This window comes from Cheilinus undulatus, linkage group 6 (genome assembly GCF_018320785.1).
Source record: "Cheilinus undulatus linkage group 6, ASM1832078v1, whole genome shotgun sequence".
NCBI lineage: Eukaryota > Metazoa > Chordata > Actinopteri > Labriformes > Labridae > Cheilinus > Cheilinus undulatus.
Genome location: NC_054870.1, coordinates 46,558,925 through 46,572,147, shown reverse-complemented (window position 1 = coordinate 46,572,147; position 13,223 = coordinate 46,558,925). Strand labels below are relative to the sequence as shown.

The 13,223-nt window shown below is 39.1% G+C and overlaps 1 protein-coding gene across 6 annotated transcripts in view; it reads right to left on the bottom strand.

The window, feature by feature from the left end:
- The window catches only part of LOC121510817 (collagen alpha-1(XIX) chain-like), a 281,327-nt gene that overhangs the window by 49,999 nt on the left and 218,105 nt on the right, over nt 1-13,223 (bottom strand). For 5 of the 6 annotated variants that reach the window (XR_005991990.1, XM_041789059.1, XM_041789060.1 and 2 more), the window contains 8 exons: nt 12,656-12,760; nt 10,731-10,784; nt 10,208-10,261; nt 7,093-7,146; nt 6,884-6,937; nt 6,432-6,476; nt 2,252-2,302; nt 464-508 (listed from right to left, as the gene is read on the bottom strand). Coding sequence is in view for 5 of the 6 variants with exons in the window: in XM_041789059.1 (XP_041644993.1) it covers nt 464-508; nt 2,252-2,302; nt 6,432-6,476; nt 6,884-6,937; nt 7,093-7,146; nt 10,208-10,261; nt 10,731-10,784; nt 12,656-12,760 (462 nt within the window). In the remaining variant the exon portion in view is untranslated. The remainder of the gene's footprint in view (nt 1-463; nt 509-2,251; nt 2,303-6,431; nt 6,477-6,883; nt 6,938-7,092; nt 7,147-10,207; nt 10,262-10,730; nt 10,785-12,655; nt 12,761-13,223) is intronic. The other variant, XM_041789062.1, reaches the window with a different exon arrangement.

Below are 13,223 nucleotides of genomic sequence, written 5' to 3'. Positions count from 1 at the left end.
TCTATTTTATGTCACCACCTTTAGTGTTGGCTGTGCTGGATGGATCCCTGTGAGGTCTGTGAGTGAGCGCCTCCCAGGACCAGATAACAAACTGCCTGATAAGACGGACCAGTGGAAGGGAGGCTGATAAGCAAATCAGGTCACTTCGGTTTGCACCGTGCGTTAGTAAGTGAACCTCTGAGTTCATTTTGCATATCAATGGCATTGTGTGTCCTGAGGCAGGTCAACCTGTTAGAGAGTCAGGAAGCCTCCTGGCCTTCAGGAAGAACCCACTCTCGATGAACATGATTGAATGAGATAGGAACTCTGAAGTCAAGATAACACTGGAGGGCTGGTCAGGTTATTTGTTATTCTGCTCTCCCAGGTTCTGCGGCTCAGACAGTATCAACACGCCTGTCTGCTTGTGTTTCTCCTCAGCCCACTGTAAAGGATTTGCTTCAGGCATAACAATGATTTTACTTACCGGAGCACCAGGAGCTCCAGGGGGTCCTAAAATAGCTCCACCACTCTGAAAGACATTTTTAAGACACAGTTTATGACAAGTTCAAAATTTTTTTTTTCTGCCAATAATGTTGAGGTCGATGAACAGTGCATCATTGTAAAGATCTGGGCACACATCCTTTAATTAATTAATTTCTAATTACCCTGGGCATTTTTTTTTAATACTTCATTTTCATATTTTTCTTTTTTTAACAAACACATGGAACAATAAACAGATAGGTTCATCACATATCAGGCAAAATGTTTTGTCAGCAGATAATATTGAGCTTAAACTACATATAAAATGAAATGAAAAATAAATAAAAATTTACAATAAGGTTACTTTTATTGTGAAATACTGCTCTATCTATACAAAGTTCCATAAGTGCCTTTAAAAAGTACTTACCCCCTTGGAAGTTTTACCCTTTTATTAGTTTTATAAATAAATAATTATCAATATAATTTGGCTGCTTGACAGAAAAAAGTGAACGGGTCTCATGTGATCGTAGTATAAAGACACCTGTGTCTGGAAGGTCCAGTCCCTGGTTCAGCAGTATTCCTGGCTACCATTACACCATTAAGGCAAAAGAACACTTTAAGCGACTCAGAGAAAAGGTTATTGAAAAGCAAAAGTCAGGGGATGGACACAAAAACATTATCAAGGCACTGAACATCCTGGAATTCAGTTAAATTCATCATCAAGAAATGAAAGGAATACTGCACATGTGCAAATCTGCCTAGATCAGGCCGTCCTTACAAACTGAGCGACTGCGCAAGAAGAAGCTACTAAATACTGACTTAAGGGGGGTAAATATTTATGCAGTCACTTATTTTACATTAAATGTTTTTGTTTAAATGATATTACTTTTTCGATATCTGTTTTCACTTTGACATAAAAAGGTTTTCATGTAACTCTTTGTCAAAAAACAGCCAGATTATATTGACCATGATTGATATATAAAATTAATCAAAGGGTAAAACATCCAAAAGGGTGAAAACTTTACTTCCACAGCTGCACTGTAACCATGCAAAGCAGATGAATTGGCCAGATCCTATGTCTGTCCTCAGGCCAATCCACCTCAAAAAGCTCCAAAAAGAAATGCTTGTTCCCAGTAAGAGACTTAACAGACCAATCAGCATCATCTCAGGAGGGAAAATGGCAGTAGCTACAGATGTGGTTTTGTTCAACTGACTGCAAACCTGTAAACAATGGTAACTAGTGGAAAGATTAGCATAGATGCAGCTACAGTGGTGGTTTTATCAGAAGTGGACATTTCTTTCTTAAAAGAAGAGCAAAGAAGCAAATTGAAAGCTTTTCTTGGTGGAAAAGATGTCTTTATTTGCTCTTGAGTGTTTTCATAAAGAGTTAGATCTACCAACTGCTACACTGAAAATGAAGAATGAACATGGCTGCCTGTGGAGCTTGTGCTATGTATTTTACTTCCCAGGGCTGCACAAGCCTGCTATGCCATATGCTCTCGTGCTTTGACTGGTCTAATAGATCGGCTTCTTAAAATGGTCAGAATTACAAGAAGTATAACTTTCTGATGATAAATGGCTCAATACTTAAACACAGCAGTTTTGTGCATAGTCTTAGACACACTGATGCTTCAAAGGCAGACTTTAAACAGGTTTAAATGTCACTGTTAACTTCCTTCTGCTATCAAATGGCATCTTTGCTAAAAGATTAGTGGCTTACAAAGTTCAGTTTTTGGTCAGCTGTGCCCACCTTTGTCAGTTTAACACAAAGACGTTATCACTGAGTTTTTACCTGCAGCTTGTAGAGACTGCTCATCCCATTGCCCTCCACATATGGGACACCCTAAAACACAATGAACAGTAAATCAGACATCTTTCCTCTCCGACTCTCCTCACTTTTCTGCGAGTTCAAGGCACTAAGAGCCTTTACAGAAAACTGTACAGTAGGTCTTGAGCAGTTTAAGCCTATAAAAGCTACATGAGAGGGATCAATAGCTCATTTAGTGATTACACAAAGAGACTGAGAGAGAGAGGAAAAACAGAGAACAGTAGACTTAATAATCCTTGAGCAAGCAGTAATTCAAAAACGACAGTATCTCAGACATACAAAAGAGTGTGCTGATCAAAAGAGATTCGAGTATGAGAACTAGGTAATCTAGTCTCCTTCTAAGCATAAAAGATTGTTTTTCCCATGATAGATTGGTAGAGAGAAGCTATTGTAAATGAAAAGGGAGTCAAGGTTCTCATTTAGAAGCAAGTGAATGCCTGTGCCCTTTTCAGGCCACTGAGCCATCCCCTGTCCTCCCAGACTGCAGTTTATGAGACTAGGGTGTGTGGGGGGGTGGGGGCATGGCAGGTTCAAGGGGACGGCTGATGAATTATAGATTTGCCTTTGGAAGTGCTTACTCACTGGCCTTTTAAAGGAGGGGGGACATGATTCAATGCCAGAGAGCAGGTCGCTACAATTTCATCACATTTTTACTTGTTTGTCAGTTATATTTTACTTGTTACTATAAATACTGTAAGCCTGAGCAGAAGAGTAGTGAAGGTTCAAGGAAAGCTCTTACCACAACTGAATCATAGGAAAAACTCATCTTCAAACCAGTATGGTGAAAGCATTTAAGGAAGTCTTGTTTAAATGTTCCATAGATTATTCTCACACTGCAGTCATTGTCACCTGGTGTCATGCACAGGTGAGAAAGCTCAGATGCTTTGTTAATGATGTTCTGTTATGTTCCAAGGTCACAGTCACAAATAGGCTCTGACTTTATTTTATCCCTCATTTCTCAGCTGTGCAGCGACTGTGATCACAGTAAAAGTTCTATCAGTTAATCTTTAAATCAGCAAATATGCTATTTAACTGTCAGCTTCTGTTAAACAAATGCTAATGTTAGCATTCAACCCCTGACTAGCTTAATTTTTTGGTTCTGTTATAAGGAGGAAGAGGGGTAAATTCCACGCTAACAGAAAGTTAGCTAGCTAATTTTAACAAGACAGTCTGGCTGCAGATCGCATATGTCAGATGCCCCTTCTTGCAGACTCATACTGTGAGACTTAGCATCTGTCAGAATGGAAATACATGCTAAAACTTTTGAAATGAAATTGGTTAAAATGTCCAGTTAGGGTAAGGGTAAAGGTAAGGGTTAGAAAACCAAAAGCTAAAGTCAAAAACCTGATTACAAAATTAAAGTACAAAATGTTTAGCAAAGCCAATTAAACAGACAAAGCTGCGAGCTCCCTGAACTACCCAGCCAAAGCAATGAAGCAACATTAGCTACATAAGCTCGTAGCTAAAGTTAACAAAGCTAAATTAGTAATGTCAGCTATATAGCTTACAAACTACATCAGTTACGTAGCTTACAAAGCTACATCAGTTAAGTCAGCTATGTAGCTACAAATCCTGCAAAGCTACATTAACTCAGTAGGCTACATAGCTAAAGCTACTCAAGCTACATTAGCGATGAAGCCAAGCTACCTAAGTAGATGGCTTTAGTAGCACACTTCCAGTAGGGATATTTCATGGATGTAACTACCAGACCTTTTTCTACAAATAAAGTCGGTCAGGGTAAGAGTAACGGTGAGGATTAGTATACTAAAAATCAAAAAACCTGACCTACAAAACCTGATAACAAAAACCAAACTACAAAACGTTTGGCAAAGCCAATTAAACAGACTTAAAGCTGTAAGCTCCCTAAGCTACACAGTCGAAGCAATGGAGCAATGTTAGCTACATAAGCTACACAACCAAAGCTAACAAAGATATTCTAGCTACATAAGCTATGTAACTAAAGCTAACCAAGATACATAAAGCACATTGCTATGTTACCTACTTACCTAATGTAGCTAAACCTAACAAAGCTACATTAGTAACGTCAGCTATGTAGCTACATAGCTTACAAGCTACATTAGTCACATCAGCTACATAGCTTACAAAGCTACATTAGTTAAGTCAACTACATAGCTACATAGCTCGCAAAGCTACATTAACACTGTAAGCTACATAGCTAAAGCTACTGAAGCTAAATTAGCTGTGTAGCCAAGCTAAGTAAGTAGATGACTTTAGTAGCATAGTTTCCAATGTGTTTTTTCACGGATGTAACTACCAGACCTTTTTCTATGAATGAAGTTGGTCAGGGTATGAGTAAAGGTTAGGATTACACTCTACTAAAGCTAATGAAGGTAGCCTAAAGCTATGCAGCTTTTTAGCTAATGTAGCTGCATTTATTTGCTAAAGCTCATGTTGCTACAGTAAATATTAGCATAGCTACATTGGCTTATCTAGAAACATATACTATGTAGCCAGTGCAACTATGTAGCTTAGGCTGTACAAAATTTAATCCCAGATTAGACCTCTGACCTGTTTCCTGTTTTGTTAATGAGATGTTGCTTCGTCTGTAATGTTTGTAATGTGTTTATTTCATGAACGTAACTACCAGACTCTGTTTCTGACTGAAGTTAGGAAAAAAAAAAATCTGACAAGTACCTGCAAATTAGGTCACTTTCATTCTGAAAGATGAGGCGTCTCACAGTAGCGGTCTGCAAGAGGACTAAGATCTGGGGTCTGCAGCCAGACCCCTCTCAACTTAATAGTTAAAACTGGGGGGTATTTTAAGGTAAATACCTTTCATAACTTTTTGGCTACGGAAAATCAGAACAGTTAAATCAGTACAACAGTACAATTAGCTGCTGCTTGACACAAGGAAGAGTATGAGACGAGTAAACTGCTGGCTAACAGCAAATGGTAATTATTCTCATATTAAGGGTTAATACGGGAGTCAAACAATATAAGCTAACAGTAATAAGCTAGCTTACAGAGTACTAACTAGCTCACTGTAAAATGGAAAACTAGGCCTGGTTAATACCTTGTAAGTTACGAGCAGCTTTTACACATTTGCTAGCTAGCTAGCTTATCATGAAATTAAATCTAGTCTCAAGGTTACAGTAGTTAGAATCAGACATTTTCAATAGACAGCTTATTTGCTAGCTAACATCTAATTATGCGTTAGCGATTGATAAAAGCAGTCCAACATTACATCCTGCTTTCCAGAGAGACCACGCCCCCTTCTGGGTGAAACCAAGCCCCAGGCACATTCACCTACATATCACATTTAACCGTTTAAACGTTAAAAACCGACTAATTTAACATGATTGAAATACATGTCTGTTTATGACATCTCTGGAGATGTTGTTGTCTGAATAGACAATCGTGAACAACCATACATTTTATTTTCTAATGCTATGATGCCAACCCTTACTCAGAAAAGTCCTCATTTTTGTGTCTAATTACACAGTAGAATTTTATTTCTTTTAGCTTTGGAGATCACATCCCTCCCATTTACTGCCATTCATTCAGATGGATTTAGATTTCACCCAGAAAGAGCCGGGGCTGTGGCTCAGATCTTTTTAATTTAAGCCAATACTACTGTTTAATTTAGCACTGCTATTATTATTCTGCTAATCACACGTTGACTGAATGCTAAGATTAGCTGTTTTCTAACAAGAACAAATAAATATTCTGTTTGTTAGAATTAAGGGCCCATTTTGCTCTGAGTTTTCACTGAATCTATTGTCTGTTATGCTTTTTTAATAAAAGCAGTAAAAACACGCAACAGATCAGAATTAATCAAAACTTCAGCTCAGAACTTAGCTGTACAAACAAATAACAGCCTTGGAGCCTTTCTGATTTTGACATAGTCACCATGTGATGAATTCATGCTCTTATAAATAATTTGAATGCTTGCTGAACAATATTTCCATCCTTGTTCTTTACCCTTTATGTCAAGTTTTGTTTAAGTAAATGGAGAGATACAAAAGAAGACAAAATCTTAAGACCTGCACACTGAACAACAGTCAGATTATGGAACAAAACAAACTAAACTGTGTTAAAGTGCACATATGATCTCTGACTCTTACAAAGGTCTCAAGACTTTTTACATTAAAATCTGACTCCAGCTGAGGTCGGCAAACCTTACCGGAGGCCCTGGAAGCCCTGGTCTGCCCGGAGGTCCTTCATTTCCCTGCCAAATCACAAAATATACTTAAAGTGTGCATGTAGATATGGAAATATCTGTGCTGTGCAGTGCATTGCTAATGTCATGATATGGAACCTTATTTGCAACCCCCTTAAAATATCCTATATTTCTTTTAAAAGATCTGGATTTCTTTAACTATTTATTCTTTGGCATGTTTGTTACAAGTCCTGTAGTGATTTAGTAAAGACTTTATCATAAACTTGCATTTAATTAAATAGACAGGCACGGTCTGTCTTACAGATTTTAATCCATGCTATTTAAATAAACAGATCTGTATGCAAAGATGGTAACTTAAGTCTGAGTGTACACATTTATCCTCCACCTACTGCAGATAAAAGCAAGGGGGTGAATACATTATAGAGTTAAATTTCTTAAGAGGTAAAAATTCTTACTTTATCTCCTTTAGCTCCTGATTGTCCCATCGGCCCAGGTCGACCCATAATCCCCTGAAAAGAGAGCAGCATCCTTCAAACTAAATCAGTTTTAGTACTAAAAGTCCCATGTTCTCTATGCACAATAGACCTGTAACCCGAGAAAAAGTGCTCTGTGAAATTAAAAAGTGAAAGAAGTTCTAGATGTTGTCAGAGGCATAATAATCTACCGGGGCTCCTGTTCGACCAGTCACTCCTGGAAGTCCTGGCGCTCCTGCAGGCCCCTGGAAGAGACAAAATTTCCTTTTTTAAATACAATACACTTCTTCTCAATGAAAAAACTGTTAATGAATATGTGGGGGAATAAATGATATGGTTTTAGGGTTTCAATTCTGGGCAGTGGCTGGATACCAACCACAACAAACATGTTTTAGCACATGCCTTCATGCTTGTTCCAGATCAAAGAGTTACTGGACTGATCATCTGAGTCATTTAAGGAGAAAGAGGCAGAAGCTGCAAACCTGCAAACAATGGCTGCTGCTTTAAAAGATTAGCATGGCTGCAGCTATAGTGGCAGTTTTATGGTCAACATTTTTATATTGAAGAAAGAGCAAAGAACCACATTAAAAGCCGTTCTAGAGGACATTTTGAAGGTCTTTTCCCAACCAGCATGGTAAAAGTTTGATTAACCAACTGGCTCCACTGATAGTAAACCACTGTGTGTTGACATGACAACAGCTGTCTGTTAGGCTCGGGTTTTGTAATTTACTACTTAGTGCCAGTGCATCTAAAAACATGAGAACGACATGTAAAAGTTCTTTTTTTCCCCGGTGATTTACTACAGAAAGTTAAACTTCCATTAATTCTAGATTTATCTAATAAAAAGTAAAATATTTCAAGACATTTTGGTTTTAATGCTGGTGATTACAGCTTACAGCTCACAAAATCAAAAATCCACTATTTCAAAATATTGGAATATTGTTTAAAAGTCAAGTTTTCAAAGGTCTCCTGAGCCTTCATTCTTTCACTCTGCTTCAGTGCACACAACCACAATCATGGGGAAGACTGCTGACACAACAAATGTCCAGAGGACAATTATTGACACCCTACACAAGGAGGGTAAGCCACAGATGGTCACTGCTGAACAGGCAGAGTGCTGTATCAAAGCAGAATGATGGATAGCCGACTGGAAGAGAAAAGTGTGGAAAGAAAAGGAGCACAAGCAACAGGGATGAGCTCACAAACAGGTCCAGGAGATGGGCAACAAGTCTCCTGCTCTTAGTGTCAAGCCACTCCTGAACCACGAACAACCTCTTAGTGTCTCAGCTGGGCTAAGGAGAAAAAGAACTGGACTGTTGCCCTGTGGTCCAAAGTCCCGTTTTTAGATGAAAGTAAGTTTTGAATCTCATTTTGAAATAAAGGTTACAGAGTCTGGAGGAAGATCAGGGAGACACAGAAACCAAGGTGCTTGAAGTCCAGTGTTTTCAGTTCCTACAGTTAGTGATGGTTTGGGATGCCATGTCATCTGCTGCTGTTGGTCCACTGTGCTTTATCAAGACCACAGTCTACTCTGTCAACTACACGTTTCCATCTGTGTTGAGAGGTTTTATGCAGATACGGATTTCCTTTTTCAGCAGGACTTGTCACCTGCCCACAGTGAAAACTACCAGCAACTGGTTGGCTGGCTGAGAGACACCAGACTCAACAATACAGACGAGCTAAAGGCTGTTATCAGAGCAGACTGGGCTTCATAACACTGCAGCAGTGCCACGGACTGATTGGCTCCATACCACAGCACATACATGCAGCAATTTGTGCAAAGGACCTCCAACCAAGTACTGAGAGCATAGAAGAGCATCATTTTTCAGTAAGTCAGCATTTTTGTATTATGAATCCTTTTTTTTGACTGATGTCCTGTGATACTCCACCATTCTGAGATAGTGGATTATTTCTGTAAACTGTAATCATGTAGATTAAAAAAAAGTACTGAAATATTTCACTTGGTATGAGATAAATCTAGAATAAATGGAAGTTTCACGTCTTGAATTAAATCACTTTTTCATGATTTTCTTATTTTTTTAGATGCGCCTGTGTACAGACATGGGCATAGCTCGGGGGGTAATGAATACCTTGGCCCCCAGTAGGGAGGGGCCCTTGAGAAACCTGTAATAAAAAGTGTGCTTTTATTTATTTATTTTTAATACATTAATAAGTGTCATTGTTAAACCAAAAAAGCTTAATTAATCAGTCAACAGACTGAAATTTCTATCAAATAGAACAAAATAAAATACTGGGGGGGCCCTGCTTCCCCCTTAAAAATGTCCAAATGGTACAGTCCAGTGCTACGAAATAATGCAAGTCAATTTAATCAAGCCATATTAAAAATATTGCTCATAAATGGAGAAATTATGGTTCAAAAATACATTAAAATGCATAAATATTTGTAAATACGACGCAGCATTTGTTGCTTGGCTAGCTGGTTAATGGGGGCCCTAAATCCCTAGCTACGCTCCTGTGTACAGATATTGTTATGAATACATTTTTACTATCATCATATCAAGTTTCAAAATTCTGGCACCTTTATAACCCTGTTTCCTACTCAAACATTTGAGCAAAACAAACAAGACATTATCCTGATAAAAACCAAGACCTTTTAAGTTGATCCAAGCTGATTTCATAATGCTTTATTCTTCTTTTGACCAGCCCTTCTTCATATTTGATTCAATCAAATACTTTTTTCTCTTCAGATTCCTTTTAAACTAAAAGGCTATTATCTATTATTGCTGTAAAGACTACTGGGGTTATCTTTATGGAACCTTTAAACCTTGTTAGTTATAATTTGGGTCAAAAAGGCAGCAATGTGCTGTTTTTTTGTATTTTAGAAACAGAACTGCATATGCCTCAGCCATTGATTTCCTTTTATCACAGACTAACTCCAACAGGGCTTTACAACATGTTTTATTGAGCTGATAAAATCTTGTAACAAATGCTTCAGTTGGAGAAAATCTTTTGCCATTTCAATTCAGCGCTGAAAGCTGACCTATGAAACGCTTCCCAGCTGCTCCATAGAGCGCCTTGTTTTTAAATAGAGCATACACACAAGCAGGATAAGCTTTTTTTTTTTATAAAGTTGCTTCTCAGAGTGCAGAAGATAGGGCACAGTGCACACGCAGCACTGCGGATGGCTTTAATAGCTTCTTTTGAAAGTAGACTTTCAGAAGTAGGCAGACGTTACAGCATATTTACATTCTTTTGAGGAAACTGCCTCTCAAAGTCACGGTGACTTCTGCGTGCTTAGATACCTACTAGATCAATTTTCTTAAGATAAAACTTTTATTCACCCACCTCATCACCTTTATCTCCTCTAGGGCCCGGGAACCCTCGCTCTCCTTTCACTCCCTGCAGGACAGCAGAACCCAGAGAGAGAGAGAGGAAAGTGAATGTTTTTCACCAAGACATGAAAAGGCCCTGTAACTAAAAAGCTGATGGGTGTAAACTTCAAAATGTCTCTTCCTCTCTTGCAGCACCAGACGTGAAATTGCCTGGTGGTATAACAGTGTATCCATAGCAACAGGTTCTGCAGCGAGCACCTTCAGATAGAGCGTGCTGAATTATATGAGTTGTACAACAGCTGGTAAGGCTTTCAGACTAAATCCGAAAGGCAATTCTGTAAAAGCATCCGTCAGTTCACATCTTTATTAAATGGATAAAAAACATATTTCAGTAAACAATCCAACAGAGGAAGGTTATTAGAGCTTCAGACTTTTTTTATCATTTACCTAGAGAACTAAAATGAAAATAAAAAGAAAAAAAATCATGAGGAAAGTTTTGAAGGGACTTCATTAATACTTGATATCTTCATTCTTACCTTAGGGCCTTCTTTGCCAGGGTTACCTGTAGGACCTCTTACACCTGGATCCCCCTATTTTAAATGAAAGTGCACAAAACATAAGGCTCAAGGCATGCTTCAGTCAAACAGCCTGATTCACAAAAGGTCTGCACCACATTTTGCAGCCACTAAATATGTATAAATGAGAGAGGAAGATAGCATAGTGCCTATAAAAAGAAATCACCCCACTGGATGTTCTACCCTTAATTTTATAAATCAATCAAGGTCATTATAATTTTGCTTTTTATTCACTCCTTCTCAGGTCTAGCCACATATTCTCTACATTCACCTCGCTGTCTATAAACCATTTCTAAATAGCTTTCTCTGTATGATTCAGGTCACTGTTTTGCTGGAAACAAAATCTTCACCAAAGCTGTAGTTCTCTTGCAGACTGTATAAGATTGTCCTCCAGGATTTTCCTAAGTTTTGCCACAATCAATTTACTTTCTGCCTCTACAAGCCTTCCAGGTATGACTGCTGAGAAGCACCCTCACAACATGATGCTGCTACCACTGTGCTTCACAGTGGGGATGGTGTGGCTATGGTGATGTGCAGTGTTTGGTGTCCACCAAACACAGCATCTTGTCCGATGGCCAAAAAGCACCATTTTGACCCCATCAGACCAAAAGACTTTTTTTTCCACTTGACCATGGAGTCTCCCACATGCCTTTACACATGTGCCATATTCCTTACATTTCTTGGTGATGGATTTAACTGAACTCTGGGGGATCTTCAGTGCCTTGGATTTATTTTTGCATCCATCCCCTGATGTATACTTTTTCAATACCTTTTCCCTGTGTTGCTTGGAGCATTCCTTTGTCTCCATAGTGTAATGGTAGCCAGGAATACTGATTAACCAGTGACAGGACCTACCAGACACAGATGTCTTTATACCCTAATCACTTGAGACACATTCACTGCACAGGTGATCCCCATTTCACTATCTGTGAGATGACTAGAACCACTTGGCCGTGATCCAACAATTTATAAAATCAATAAAAGGGTAAAACATCTTAGGGGGTGAATACTTTTTACAGGCTTTCACAAAGACTGAAATGCATGCAAACTGTGCACAAACTGCATTGGCAAGCAGATAGCATCCTGGTTTAGCTTGTCCTATCTCTACGTATGAAATCAGGGAAAATACAGTACTTAATGGCTCACTAACTTTCAGCACCATGGACAGCTCTTTGTTAAAACCATGCCTACAGTCTGTTCTCAGTCAGTTGTGGGTATTGTCCTCCATTTTTGTCCGCGTGAGTCTGGCATTGATTAGTTTGCATAGATTAGTAGTCTACTTTCTGTGTGTTTTGTGTGTGCCCATGCATAGTGTGTAAAATCATGTTTCCCCGCCAAACAATCCTAACAACCTAAGAAAGTAGCAAAAGGCTTTATACCAACTTGTGTAAACTTAAATTGGCACATACAATCTCGAATACAGTTTCTCCCTGGTGGCATATGAAGTCGTGGCTTAAGTTTAAATTTATATCTCTGCATCTTCATCAAGGAGCAGTCTTAATTCCCAGTCTGAAAATTGCAGTCTTCTTCTTGTTTCAGGACCCGCAGTTGTCGTATCTACTGTAATCTCGGCACAAGGCCACCAATTTGCCACATGTCTTGTGGCAACACAGGCAAAAAGTGCTCTCAGCTGCCAAACTTTGTGGGTGTGTAAGTGCTGGCATATAATTAGTTCAAATTCTTTTTTTGGATAGGGTGCTTCAACGGGGCAGATTGCAGGTACTACTCCATCATGTTGCTCTTCATAGGCCCAATTCATTTATTTTTTTTTAAGTATTCAATAAGCAACCCAGGAGTACGTTTAAGAAGTGTCATGTAATACAAAGAATAACAGTCAGGTAAACATCGGTCTCTAATTGCCTGTCATGATGATAAGTCACTCGTACCTTTTCTCCCACCATGCCTTCCACTCCCTGCGCTCCAGGGGACCCCTTTTCTCCCTTCTGCCCAGGAAGCCCCGGGACTCTTGTCTGGCACAAACTGCAGGCGTTCTGCCAGCGAAGGAAAGGAAGGAAGTAAAAGTGATGGCACAGAAAAGATTTCATCAGGCAGAGCTGGAGCGCTGCATTTTCGCCCTTTATTATGTCACATCCCACGGGTGGAGGACAAGACCCCGAATGACACAAAGTGTTCTCTAAATGTCTGCAGACCAGAAATAATGTGAACCCACCACCAGAGTCTCAGAGAGCGTCTCCTCATCGAGGTGAGTGGTGAACTTTGTCAAACTCATTGACTGTGACATTTAGGTGAGAATCTCAAATATCATTGGCGCTGATGCAGCGTAGATATAGGCGCTGCACCTTCAAGGAAAAGCGTGGGAGCTGTGACTTATAGGGAGGCAGCAGAAACAGCTATATTACACCATTAAAAAGAAGCATTAAATCTACAAGGCTGAAATACAAAATGGCATATAATCTCTACATCCTTTTTTTAATCAACCCCAGAGAGTCCAAG